Source organism: Schistocerca piceifrons, chromosome 11, assembly GCF_021461385.2.
Source record: "Schistocerca piceifrons isolate TAMUIC-IGC-003096 chromosome 11, iqSchPice1.1, whole genome shotgun sequence".
Taxonomy (NCBI): domain Eukaryota; kingdom Metazoa; phylum Arthropoda; class Insecta; order Orthoptera; family Acrididae; genus Schistocerca; species Schistocerca piceifrons.
Window position 1 is genome coordinate 64092861 of NC_060148.1, and position 13658 is coordinate 64106518.

At 41.0% G+C, this 13658-nt stretch overlaps 1 protein-coding gene across 2 annotated transcripts in view; it reads right to left on the bottom strand.

The window, feature by feature from the left end:
- The window catches only part of LOC124720000 (ATP-binding cassette sub-family F member 2), a 93092-nt gene that overhangs the window by 43022 nt on the left and 36412 nt on the right, over positions 1 to 13658 (bottom strand). For both annotated transcript variants that reach the window (XM_047245231.1, XM_047245230.1), the window contains exon 8: positions 4545 to 4724. In XM_047245231.1, coding sequence (XP_047101187.1) covers positions 4545 to 4724 — 180 coding nt within the window. The remainder of the gene's footprint in view (positions 1 to 4544; positions 4725 to 13658) is intronic.

Below are 13658 nucleotides of genomic sequence, written 5' to 3' on the forward strand. Positions count from 1 at the left end.
AAATTCAGAGGTAGTACATCCACTTAAAGGCGAAGATAAAGGCTCTGTGACAGTAGCTTTCAATTATCAAAAGCACATATGAGAAGGGATCGGTTGGTAAGACATGTTCTCAGGTATCAAGGGATCACCAATTTAGTATTGGAGGGCAGCATGGATTGTAAAAATCATAGAGGGAGACCAAGAGATGAATACACTAAGCAGATTCAGAAGGATGTAGGTTGCAGTAGGTACTGGGAGATGAAGCTTGCACAGGATAGAGTAGCATGGAGAGCTGCATCAAATCAGTCTCAGGACTGAAGACGACAACAACAACAACATATGAGAACAGAGCAGGCAGATAGGAAAGTTTTGCCTGTACTAGTGTTTCAGCTAGACACTGAAGCACCATCCATATGTACTGCCAAAGGCTCATCTTGCAACTGTGGAGGCAGGGTCATCTATAGGGAGGACAGATGAGCCTCACCCGAGAGACATTGTTGAAGGGTTACCAGTCCCATGAGGCAGTTGGCAAATTTCCTTGCCCACACAAAGAGAACAAACTGTTGCCAATGCTTGCAGTTAACCATAGTGTAGGGATTCTCCGTAGCGCAAAAATAGATGTCTTGGAGGTGAACGGTACCACCCGTCATAAAGACAGCATCATCTGCGAGAAGGACGGGCGACATACCCCAGCACAGTGGTTGCCCGGGTGATGAACCCACGACCAAAGAGTCACTGTGGATACGAGTCTCGACATACTGAGGCCAGTACGCATTATGATACAGATAGTGACAGTTTTCTCAGAGGATGTTCCACACAGTTGTCCGGACTACCTTGTGCTGGACCAGCTTCGTGCCGATTTGAGCATCACTATCAAAGATCTTTTATCTCCACTTTGAAGTGGGTGTACCTGCCTAAGAACGCATTTCCAGCCATATTAACCCAGTCAACAAGACCAAAAAAATTTGGAGGGGGAAGAAAAAATCATGCAGTTTCTAATTTTTGTACAGTGGTATGAGGAAGTGCCATGAACAACATACTAAAAATTCTGAGCAATGGAGTCTTTAGTGTTGCTGCGGGTGGTGATGGTGGTGGTTGAAGGTGAATTTATGTTTTTATTCAGTAAGTCTAAAACTGGAACTTCCACCAACAATGTTTCCCAGTAATAAATTAAACTACGTTAACTTTACAACAAGAAAGAACTGATCCATTTCTCTCTCTAGGACTAAGTTTACAATTTGAAAGGGATGGAAAATCACAGATTATTAAAAGTATTATTTTAACTGTATAAAATTAGCATTTATTTTTAAATGAAGTGGATTAAAAACAGATACTAATGTGTGAACCATGTCAGACTGTAGTAGAGCCATATTAACACCCACTGGCTTACAAAGCTGGCTCACAGCAGGTTGCCCGTTTTAAGTTTATTATTATATTGCTGGCTGTGAGACAGGCCAAGCAGCTATACCTTTTTCTTCATGTTTCTTCTTCTCTATTAGGTGATAACATGAAATTTACATACCATTGGAAATCTAAGAAATCAATCTGTTTAGTGGTGTATAAGACAACATTTCTTTCAATATTTCGCGAGTTAGAAGCAACCATTCTCAGGTTTTGTTAGGTTTATCCCCCCCTCCCCCCCCCAATTCCATTAAGAAAGCACCCCCCAGAAATTATGTAGTGTGCAAAGCCAGGAATAAGAGAAGTGATACACAGTAAGAGTGTGAGAAATGTCAATTGGCACTGCATATGGCTGTATTTTTTCGGGTATTCCATGCCAATAAAAACTTCTGAAACAGTTATTATCTTCATTCCTCATCACTTCAACAAATAGCAAGGTGTGGCAGGGTGCTCTCTCGCTATCCATTAAACAATCAGTCCACCTACATGGACAGGTTTCAGGTTATCTGCCCCTTCACTCTGCAATTGTAGATACTCGTTTAGCAGACAAAAGCATCATTAATGAAAATTCAACTGAATACCTGCAATGCAAAGGGCACATAACTCCAGTCCATGGACACTAGCTGAAAGTTAAACTATTGACTGCTCGGGATTCTTGCACGACTCATTTGTGGGGGGGAAAAGTCTAAAATTTCCTTTTACTTGGTTTATTATCTTTAAAATAAAGAAAATGGCTACCAAGTCTGCATTTAATATCCCAACATCAATTATGAAATGTTACCAAGTGTCTGTAACAAGTTCACACCCAAAAGCAGCCAAAAGATACTTAGCCTGACTCAATATTTTAAATATCCTAGACAGTCACTGACCTGCAACCACTTGCAAGTTAAAACATTTAGTTGTTCGGTAGGCATCTTGAGAAGTGCTCGCCATAATGTCTCATTATCTGCACAAAATGTGCCACACACAGTTTATGGATGACATGAAATGTTCACACGCGAATATCGCCTAAAAATAAATCACTGACAAGGCTCCATTTTCACAAAATACTGAATACTGTACTCACTCTTCATCAACCACAAGACCCGATCTAACATCTGAGTATCTTCTTTTCGGTACAAATTTGATCAGCACAATTGAACATGTGTTTCCCAGAAGACAGCTTCCGAGCAACTATATTGACTCCAAGATCTGAGGCACAAAGCCCTACTCAAACACTTGGGAAATGCTGAATTCCTACTGGCTAGTATGCTAAGCGCCTAATCATATCATCTCGAGCACTTCTATACTCACAGTATTTCTAATGTCAGCCAATATGATTACCACGTAAGCAATAGAAACTAGAAATTTCGGAATTCCAAAACTAAATAAAATTTAATGAGAACAAAATACAATTCCTTTCCACAAAATAAATTACTAATAAATTTAATATTCAACGCTCCTTCTGCTGCCTTTCACAAAATCAAACTCACTCTGACATAGGTCACAAATTCCCTTATTGCACAACAACTTTCTCACGCACACATTTACATAGTTTTAATACAATATTACATTCTCACTTTAAGTATGTCCTCTGTTCAGCCTCTCAGTCCCTCCAAAATACTCCTACAACCAAAACGGGATGAAATAATAATTTTCCATTAATTACATCAGAAATCTGTGGTAATGAAACTAAAGAAAATTCCAGAAAAATAGATTATATGAACCTAACCTATCCTCTTGGTTGTAGTTTGAATTGATACTATAGATGAATAATTTTCAGTCTCTAACACAGTTTCACAATGCCAGCACAGTTGTGTGTTTTAGGTAAATATTTATATTTCCGAAAGTATTGAAATTACTGATTTGAAATTTTATCAGTATGACTGAGTTATCCATAGAAATTGGTATAGTAAGTATGAAAAAGATTGATTAATATTTAATAGCACTTCTTGAGATTCACCAAGTGTACGTGTAACATATTGCACGTAGCATTCACCAAGTACACAGCTCACTTAGTCCAGCAGCCAGCACCAACTGTCCCAGCGCGAGAACCGAAATCTCCTCTCTTCACGTATGCACAGCAAGCTACACATTCAGTGTAAGGTAACAATTCACAATAATTTGCAACCCTATAATAGTAAGAATAGATTTATAAAGAATTCTCCCTCCTAACATTGCACAAAAATTGAAGAATGGAAACTCCAGATGCATATAAAAATGTAGGAAAACATAGATTGCTACTTACTGTAACGATAACACATTAAGTCACAGATGGGCACAAGTAAAAGACATTTACACATAAGCTTCCAGTCACAGCCTTTATCAGAAAGAGAAACGCACACCATGCATGCACACCAGCAAGCCCACCTCATGAACACTACCACCCACTCCAGCAGCTCGGGCCAGAATATGCTTGCTTGTGTGAATGAATGGTGTGTGTTCCTCTTTCTGATGAAGGCTGTGACTAAAAGCTTACGTGTCTCTTACTTGTGCCCGTCTGCAACTTAATGTGTTCTCTCTACAGTAAATAGCAATCCATCTTCTCCAAGTGTTGATACTGCACAAAAATTTGTGACTACACAAATTTCTTCCCTCAATTTTCCTTCACTGGCTGGGCTATGTCCATAAGACAGTTTTTACTCCCTATTTTCCCAGTGATTGCTTCCTGACCTTTGCCTCAACTTAGCAAAATCATCCTGTACACATACATACTGTCACTTCAATAAACAGCAGATCTATATTAAATATTTTAAAAAGATATCCGAGACAATTATTTTGTCATTGATAAATAACTACACTTTACTTTGATGTAAAATAAAATGGAATTTTTAAGACTAACGCAAAAGTAATCGGCATAAAATATACTCTAAGTTATATGTCCAGAGAACATAACCTGCAACTGTCATTATTGAAACAAGTAAACAAGTGGCATCTTCTCTGAGTCACTAAAAGGCCCTTTTTTTTTTTTTTTTTTTGAGGAAAGCAATATAAACATTCTAAGAGTCATTCATGTTCTGCACTGTCATGTAGAAAATCTACTATATAGATAAATTTGCTGTACAGGGTATGTACCTACAAAGCCTGATGCCGTTGCAATCATCTAACTGTTGAAGGTCTGTTTGTGAACGTTTATACAAAATAATGTCACAGTACGGAGGCATCACAACCCCACACTCACTCACCTGTACCATGATGACCGGCGGTGGGATACTGCCGCAGGACGGAAAGTAGAAGTGCACCGTCTTATCGGTCGTGACACGCTCCGTCAGCCCCTGTGCCACCATCTTGGCCAGTGTCTTCTCCTTCGACTGCGCCTGTCGGGCCAGCTTGGCACTGCCGTGACCGAACCTCGCGATATAGTTCTGAAAATAATGTCGTGCACTCCGTCACACCAGATGACTGCAAAAGCGAATCACTGTACTGGCAGTGCCACCAATAATCCAGTCTGAACTCTCCCAGTTTTATTTAGTACTAGTGAACCCGGAAATGCTTCGAAACTGCTAAATACGCATGGAAACTGCATATACATCCTGAATTTCTAGCGCCCTCTCTCTGTCCGCATTCTCGTCCACACCCCCACTCCCTCTCCCCTATATGTTTCCTCCTCCACCTATTCTTTGTGCATAACCAATCCTCCCATCCACCTCTTCCTACCCCCTCTCTATGGCCGTTTCCATCTGACCGTTTAGTACAGTACTGTGTAAAAATGTGAAGTAAATCAATGAAGATCTTTTCAAGATTTTTGATAACATTATTTCTCTTTCATATATTACATAAAGGCCTTTACATATGTCTGCTTGCAGATGGATTTGTGCGGATGGATTTGTGTGTATTCCTGTCCTTTTTTCCCCCTAAAGTAAGTCTTTCCGCTCCCGGGATTGGAATGACTCCTTACCCTCTCCCTTAAAACCCATATCCTTTCGTCTTTCCCTCTCCTTCCCTCTTTCCTGATGAAGCAACCGTGGGTTGCGAAAGCTTGAAATTTTGTGTGTGTGTGTGTGTGTGTGTGTGTGTGTGTGTGTGTGTGTGGGTGTTTTCTTATTGTGTCTATCTACCAGCACTTTTCTCGTTTGGTAAGTCACAGCATCTTTGTTTTTATATATATTTTTCCCACGTGGAATGTTGCCCTCTATTATATTTATATGTGTAATATTACAAAAAGACAATATTATGAAAAGGAGTGTTGCTACTGACTGTATAGCAGAGATGCCGAGTCGCACACAGACCAACAAGACTGTCCGAAAGTAAGCTTTCAGCCTCTAGACACACACACACACACACACACACACACACACACACACACACACACACACACACACACACACAGAGAGAGAGAGAGAGAGAGAGAGAGAGAGAGAGAGAGAGAGAGACTGGCTGCTGACACCAGACTGCAAACAGGACCGCATGCTGGGAGAAGCAATGGAGTGGTGAGGGCAAGGGAGGAGGCTGGGGCACAGAAGGGGATGGTTGGGAGGGTAAGAGTGGGGAATGGTAAAGTGCAGCTGCAGGAAGTGTACAGGGATGAGGTGGAAAGAGGGTAGGGCAACTAGGTGTAGTCAGGAGGTTAGATGGATGGCAGGGGGGAGGGGGGGGGGGGGGTTAGGGAAAAAGGAGAGAAGTAGAAAGACTGGGTGCAATGGTGGATTACAGAGATGTGTAGTGCTGGAATGGGAAAAGGGAAGGGGGTGGATTGGTAAAAGCAAAGACTAACGACAGTTGAGGCCACGAGGGCACAGGCCATTTAGATCCTTTCCACCAACACCAGCTTTTCTGAAGTGCACTGGTGGGAAATCTCCCTGCAATATAGCCTTCGTTCCTGTAATCCTTCTGACCTCAACATATGAAATATTGACAAACTCTTGTAAAATTACAGCGAGAACTTTCAGATATGATATTAAACAGTTCCACAAGAGCTCTATGCCCAGATAAGTTTACAGTGCAGGAGCCTTAGGAAAGACCAATGTCCTCTCAAAACCTCCACATATCTCATATACAAATTATCTGGTTGTCAAGTGCAGTATTTACGTATGTATTTTTTGTTATGTTACACAAACAATGTGAGTGATCGTTTGCATGTGTGTGGTTTTCCACATAATTGAGGAGGCACAGTACCTAATAACCTCAGAAAGACCAGCACAATGCAAGAGATGCAGAATAACACACATTCAACACCACACAAAATACTTTGTACACTTTTGCACTTGACAATGAGTAGAATTTCTCAAAACGCATCATGCTAACCATGAACAAATATGTAACTAGTGCAGTATTTCAATATTTAAATAATGAATTACAGCTGCAGGCTTTCAAAAACATCGATTATGATGTATGAAATTGTGTCAAACATTCCTACTGCCCAGAGAGTTATCAGTTCCAGTTACATCAGCAGTTTTTATTACATAATAAACCTTTATTAGATAAACAAGTACCTGACAAGTATTTTGATGTCTGTTATGTAAATGTATCATACATAAAAGGCGAGAATACAAGGGGGTATCCTATACGCAACTTTTACAGCTTAAAATGTTATTTTGCACATTTTACATTTTCCTGTGTTTTACACCATTTTTCTGAAGTGCCTTGAAAAGTGTAAAAACACAGTTTCACTGTATTATTATTATTATTATTATTATTTCTTTCTTCTCTCAGACATTATGTCTGGTCAAAAATGGAAAGTGACGTGGACCTTGATCAAGCGTGACTTCCTTTTAACTGTACGGTATATGTTATATTGCATTTAGGAACTTTCGGGTAATTGAACACTGTATATATTGCCTTTTCTTAGCCATGTGTTGGATGCGTCTTGATCGATGTGTGGCTGTGTTAGATGATACGGGTGCTTGCCATGAAGTGTTTTCTTTTTCCAATTTACTTTCTTTGTATATGTTGATGTTATGTGATCTAAAGGGTTGTAGAAGTGGTTAAGAAATTGCAGTGGTGTAGCTGATGTATTTATACGAGTGATTGCTTTGTGTATTTTGCTAGTTTCTGCGCGTTCTAGAAAGAATTTTCTTAAATTGTCTACCCGTCCATAATGTAGGTTTTTTATGTCGATAAATCCCCTTCCTCCTTCCTTTCTGCCTAATGGGAATCTTTCTGTTGCTGAATGTATGTGATGTATTCTATATTTGTGGCATTATGATCGTGTAAGTGTATTGAGTGCTTCTAGGTCTGTGTTACTCCATTTCACTACTCCAAATGAGTAGGTCAATATTGGTATAGCGTAAGTATTTATAGCTTTTGTCTTGTTTCTTGCTGTCAATTCTGTTTTCAGTATTTTTGTTAGTCTTTGTCTATAATTTTCTTTTAGTTCTTTTTTAATATTTGTATTATCTATTACTATTTTTTGTCTGTATCCTAGATATTTATAGGCATCTGTTTTTTTCCATCGCTTCTATGCAGTCGCTGTGGTTATCCAATATGTAATCTTCCTGTTTAGTGTGTTTTCCCTTGCCTATGCTATTTTTCTTACATTTGTCTGTTCCAAAAGCCATATTTATATCATTGCTGAATACTTCTGTTACCTTTAGTGATTGGTTGAGTTGTTGATTTGTTGCTGCCAGTAGTTTTAGATCATCCATGTATAGCAAATGTGTGATTTTGTGTGGGTATGTTCCAGTAATATTGTATCCATAATTTGTATTATTTAGCATGTTCGATAGTGGGTTCAGAGCAAGGCAGAACCAGAAAGGACTTAATGATTCTCCTTGGTATATTCCACACTTAATCTGTATTGGCTGTGATGTGATATTATTTGAATGTGTTTGGATATTAAGGGTGGTTTTCCAATTTTTCATTACTATGTTTAGGAAATGTATCAATTTAGGATCTACTTTGTATATTTCCAATATTTGTAGTAACCATGAGTGGGGTACACTATCAAAAGCTTTTTGGTAATCAATCTATGCGCAGTGTAGGGACCTTTGTTTACTTTTAGCTTGATATGTCCCCCTGCATCTATTATCAGTTGCTCTTTATATCCTCGTGCTCCTTTGCAACAGCCTTTTTGTTCTTCATTTATTATTTTGTTCTGTGTTGTATGTGCCATTAATTTCTGTGTAATGACTGAAGTAAATATTTTGTATATTGTTGGTAGGCATGTTATGGGGCGATATTTTGCTGGGTTTGCTTTGTGTGTTTGATCTTTAGGTTTCAGATAAGTTATTCCATGTGTAAGTGTATCAGGGAATGTGTATGGGTCTGCAATGTAACTGTTAAATAATAATAATAATAATAATAATAATAATAATAATAATAATAATAATAATCTTTCTTTCTTTTCTCAGACGTTATGTCTGGTCAAAAATGGAAAGTGACGCGGACCTTGATCAAGCGTGACTTCCTTTGAATTTTTTATTATTATTATAATTATTATTATTATTACTATTATCCTGAGGGAGGGGAACAAGAAAAAGAGACCACGAGGGTAGCCTTTCTAACATATGCAGGACCTATATTTGCTAAGATCAGCAGAATACTGAAAAAGCTCAATATCAAGAGAGTGTTCTGCCACCAAACAAGATCAGGGCACTTCTTGGAACGATTAAGGATGATCTGGGATTGAGAAAACCTGGTATCTACCACATACCACGTGAATGCAGTATGTCTTACATTGGCCAGACCACCAGGACCTTGGACATAAGATGTAAAGAGCATCAAAGGCGTACCAGGCTACAACAAGCCACTAAATCGGCAATAGCAGAACACTGCTTGGAACTTGAGCACACCATGAATTATGATAAAACCAGGATCTTATCTCAGACCGCCAAATTTTGGGATAGCGTCATCATCACTGAATCGTTCAAAATCCAGATGACAGAGAACTTGATAAACAGGGAAGCTGGATACTAACCCAGCTCGGCGTGGAAATAGGCTTTGGACCTATTACAACAACAACAACAACAACAGAAGAAAACAAGACCAGGAGAATGACAGGGGCACCGGAGAAAGTCTGAACGGTCACCAACAGCAGACGCAGCCTGTCGACGGTGCGAGGAAAGCATATGGCGGGCACCAACCTAGTAGGGAATGCCATAAAATGGCCACCACCGGGGAAAACAGCGGATGCGGGCACAGATGGAAGGCAGAACATCAGGTGACGAACTGACACGTTCACAGCGGGAGCGGACGGCGTAGGAAACGCCGGACACCATCCAAACATAAATACAGGACACAGTCAGCCTGTCGTTCAGTCACAGGAAGCACCTGATGAAGACACCAAGGTATGACGTTGAAATACTGTGTTAGAAAAACGCAACCACTGGCAGTACACCCTATTCAACGAGATGTCACAAAACTGCCAGGAAAGTCTAAGAAATTACATTGCAAGACTCTATGGGGAGGAAATGTGCAAGGCCGGCCGAAGTGGCCGTGCGGTTAAAGGCGCTGCAGTCTGGAACCGCAAGACCGCTACGGTCGCAGGTTCGAATCCTGCCTCGGGCATGGATGTTTGTGATGTCCTTAGGTTAGTTAGGTTTAACTAGTTCTAAGTTCTAGGGGACTAATGACCTCAGCAGTTGAGTCCCATAGTGCTCAGAGCCATTTGAACCATTTTGAAATGTGCAAGAAGATGAAGTTACTGGAAAAGTTATGACAGCACAAAGAGAGGATGGTGAGCGCACTCATTTTCCTATTTAGGTGCATAGAAGACGTGACACTGTTTTTGCCAAAATTAAACACCATATAACATGTAAGGCTGCTAACAGAATTGAGCATCACGCCAGTATGGCCATGGCAAGGGAAAGGATCCGTGATATGTGGCATAGAGTGGATGTCACCTCCAGGGATCTGCTTTGACTACACTTGGACTTGGCAAACAACTTAGCACCAGAGGACTGGAACAGGGTGGACAGTACGTCATGGTCGCTGGCGGCATGCATTATACACAATGCTACAGCTCGACAACTGGCAAAATTTGAGCGTAGGAATAAAAAAGTGCAACAGGCACATGATACTCTCAAGGTGGTAAATTTGCGTGGTCGCCCATTAGAAGATTCCACCTTAAAAGTACTCAGAAGGGGCCTCAACTTTGCAGTCACTATTAGAGACTTGCCAATTTCCAGTTAGAGACTTGCCAATTTCCAGTTTCATTAGCTCTGTGGAGCAAGTGGTCAACACACTACCATCGAGCGTTCCAAAAGAGATTCGGAGAGAGACGTGCAGGGCGCTCACCAAAGCAAGACCACCCAAATGAAACATTTCAAGACATGAGAGGATGGCCTCAAGAGTTTGCAGGAAGATGAAAGAGTAGTGGTGTTACCGGCAGACAAGGTGAACTCTACTGTTCTACTGTTGAAGACTGACTATGACCAGAAGATCAGCCAACTTTTAGAGGACCCTGCTTACAGTCCACTAGAGAACGACCCCATCGATAGAGTGGACAGGAAAACCAGAGCTCTGCTCAAGGAAACAGGATGGTCTGAGAAGGTTGTCGAGCAACTAAAAGCTAAGACAACAGTACCACTTAGATTACATGGATTGTCCAAGGTCCACAAAGAGGGTATACCGTTGCGTCCTATTGTGAGCAATATTGGTGCAGCCACCTATCCTACAGCCACCCACCTTAAGATGATGATAGCACCGTATATGGGAAAGTGTGTCCACCACATCCGCAACTCATCAGACTTCGTAGAACGTCTCAAAAACAAAGACATCATGGTCAGCTTCGATGTTGTGTCTCCATTCACTAGGATACAACTTCAGGAGACACTTGATTTAATCAGTGAAAAATCTGGTGGAGCTGTGTTGGACCTTTTCAAGCATATCTTAACATCAACCTACTTCCTATGTGGAGACCAATTTTATGAACAGACTGAAGGAGTGGTGATGGGTAGTCCATTATCTCCGGTAGTGGCAAATCTGTTTATGAAGAGATTCGAGGATGAGGCACTTACGACCGCTGCCTACAAGCCAACCTCTTTCTTTAGGTACATTGATGACACATTTGTCATCTGGCCACATGGTGGGGAAAAACTGTGAGAGTTTCTTGACCATCTGAACTCTAGACACCCCAGCATTAAGTTCACAATGTAGCTAGAAAATAATAGTCAACTTCCTTTCCTGGATGTTCTGATGAAAATGAAGACAGATGGTACATTAGGCTATAGTGTGTATAGAAAACCTACACACACCGACTCATAACTACAAGCAGACAGCTGCCATCATCCGGAACAGAAGAATGGGGTTCTGAGAACTCTTGTTCACCGAGCCAAAACACTGTTCGAATCAGACAGCTTGGCAGCAGAGTTAGAACACCTACAGCAAGTGTTCGCAGGCAATGGATACTCATCAGGGGACATCCACAAGGTGCTACATCCTCCAGACAACCTGATACTGAGGGAGGGGAACAAGAAGGAGATGCCAGGAGGGTAGCCTTTATACCATATGCAGGGCCTATATCTGCTAAGATCAGCAGAATACTGGGAAAAAAAAAAAAAAAAAAAAAAAAAAAAAAAAAAAAAAAAAAAAAAAAAAAAAAAAAACAATATCAAGAGTGTGTTCAGCCCACCAAACAAGATCAGGGCACTTCTTGGAACGGTTAAGCATGACCTGGGATTGAGAAAACCTGGTATCTACCACATACATGTGAATGCGGTATGTCTTACATTGGCCAGGACCTTGGACATAAGGCATACCAGGCTACAACAAGCCACTAAATCAGCAGTAGCAGAACACTGCTTGGAACTTGAGCACACCATGAATTATGATAAAACCAGGATCTTATCTCAGACCCCCAAATTTTGGTATAGTGTCATCACTGAATCTATCGAAATCAAGATGACAGAACTTGATAAACCGGGAAGCTGGGTACCAACTCAGCACGGCATGGAACCCAGCTTCGGACCTCTTACAAAAAGAATCGAAGAAAATACATGACCAGAAGAATGACAGGGGCACTGGAGAAAGTCAGAACAGTCACCAACAGCAAATGCAGCCTGTCGGCAGTGCGAGGAACGTGTCTGACAGGGGCCGACCTAATATGGAATGCCATGAAACGGCCGCCACCGGAGAAACAGCAGAAGTGGGCACGGACGGAAGACCGAACACCTAGTGACAAACCAATACGGCTGCACTGGAGAAAGTCGGAATGGTCACCAACAGCAAACAGCCTGTCGACAGTGCTAGGAACGCACCTGGTGGGCGGAACATCCGGCGACCAACCAACATAGTCGTGGTGTGAGCAGACGGCGTAGGGAACGCCAGACACAGTCCAGACATAAATACGGGAGACAGTCAGCCTGTCGTTCAGTCACAGGAAGCACCTGATGAAGACGCCGAGGTATGGCGTTGAAATATTGTGTTAGAAAAACGCAGACCACAAGCAGTACACCCAATTCAACGAGATGGCATGCAGATTTTTATCCTCCTCCTCCTCCACCACCACCACCACCACCACCACCACCACCACCACCACCACAACTTGGCATGAGGTCAATGTAAAATGAATACATTTCAATTTTGGGAAATGTATCACGATGTTCAGAATCCGACTGGTGAGTGAGTCAATCATTTCATACATATTTATGGTTTTAGGAATTTGTGTTTAGAAGTAAAATAGCGTTACTGCATTGTCTAGGCGTTAACATTAGCATAGCTTTCAGTCAGGGTTGACACAGAGGAAAGAGACAAGAACAGTAATCTGAGAGTAGTGGGATCGAGTCCATATCTGGAAACATTTCTTTGTCTTATTTTCAATTTTTATGTTGCTTTGCAATTAATGTCCACAGAGAAGAAATAAAAACTCTGAGGTTTGCCCATGACATCATTACCATCTCAGAGACAGCAAAGGGCTTTAAAGAGCAGTTGAATAGAAGGGACATTGTCTTGAAAGGAGCATATATAATGAACATCAACAAAAGTGAAGAAAGTATTATGAAATGTACCAGAATTAAATTGGGTGATGCTGGGGAATAAGATTACAAAACAAAACGCTGAGTTGTAGATGAGTTTTGCTATTTGGGCAACAAAATAAATGAAGATAGTCAAAGTGGAAAGGATATAAAACGCAGACTGGCAAGAGCAAGAAAGGAGTTTCTGAAGAAGAGCAATTTGTTAAAATCAAGTACAGATGTAAGTGTCGGGAAGTCTTTTCAGCAAGGTATAGAAGTGAAACATGGACGATACAGAGTTTAGACAAGAAGACAGTAGAAGCTTTAGAAACGTGATGCTCCAGAAAAGTGCTCAAGATTAGATGGGTAGATCATCTAACTAATGGGGTAGTACTGAACAGTATTGGGGAGACAAGAAATCTGTGGCACAACTTGGTCAAAAGAAGGGATCTGTTGACAGGACACATT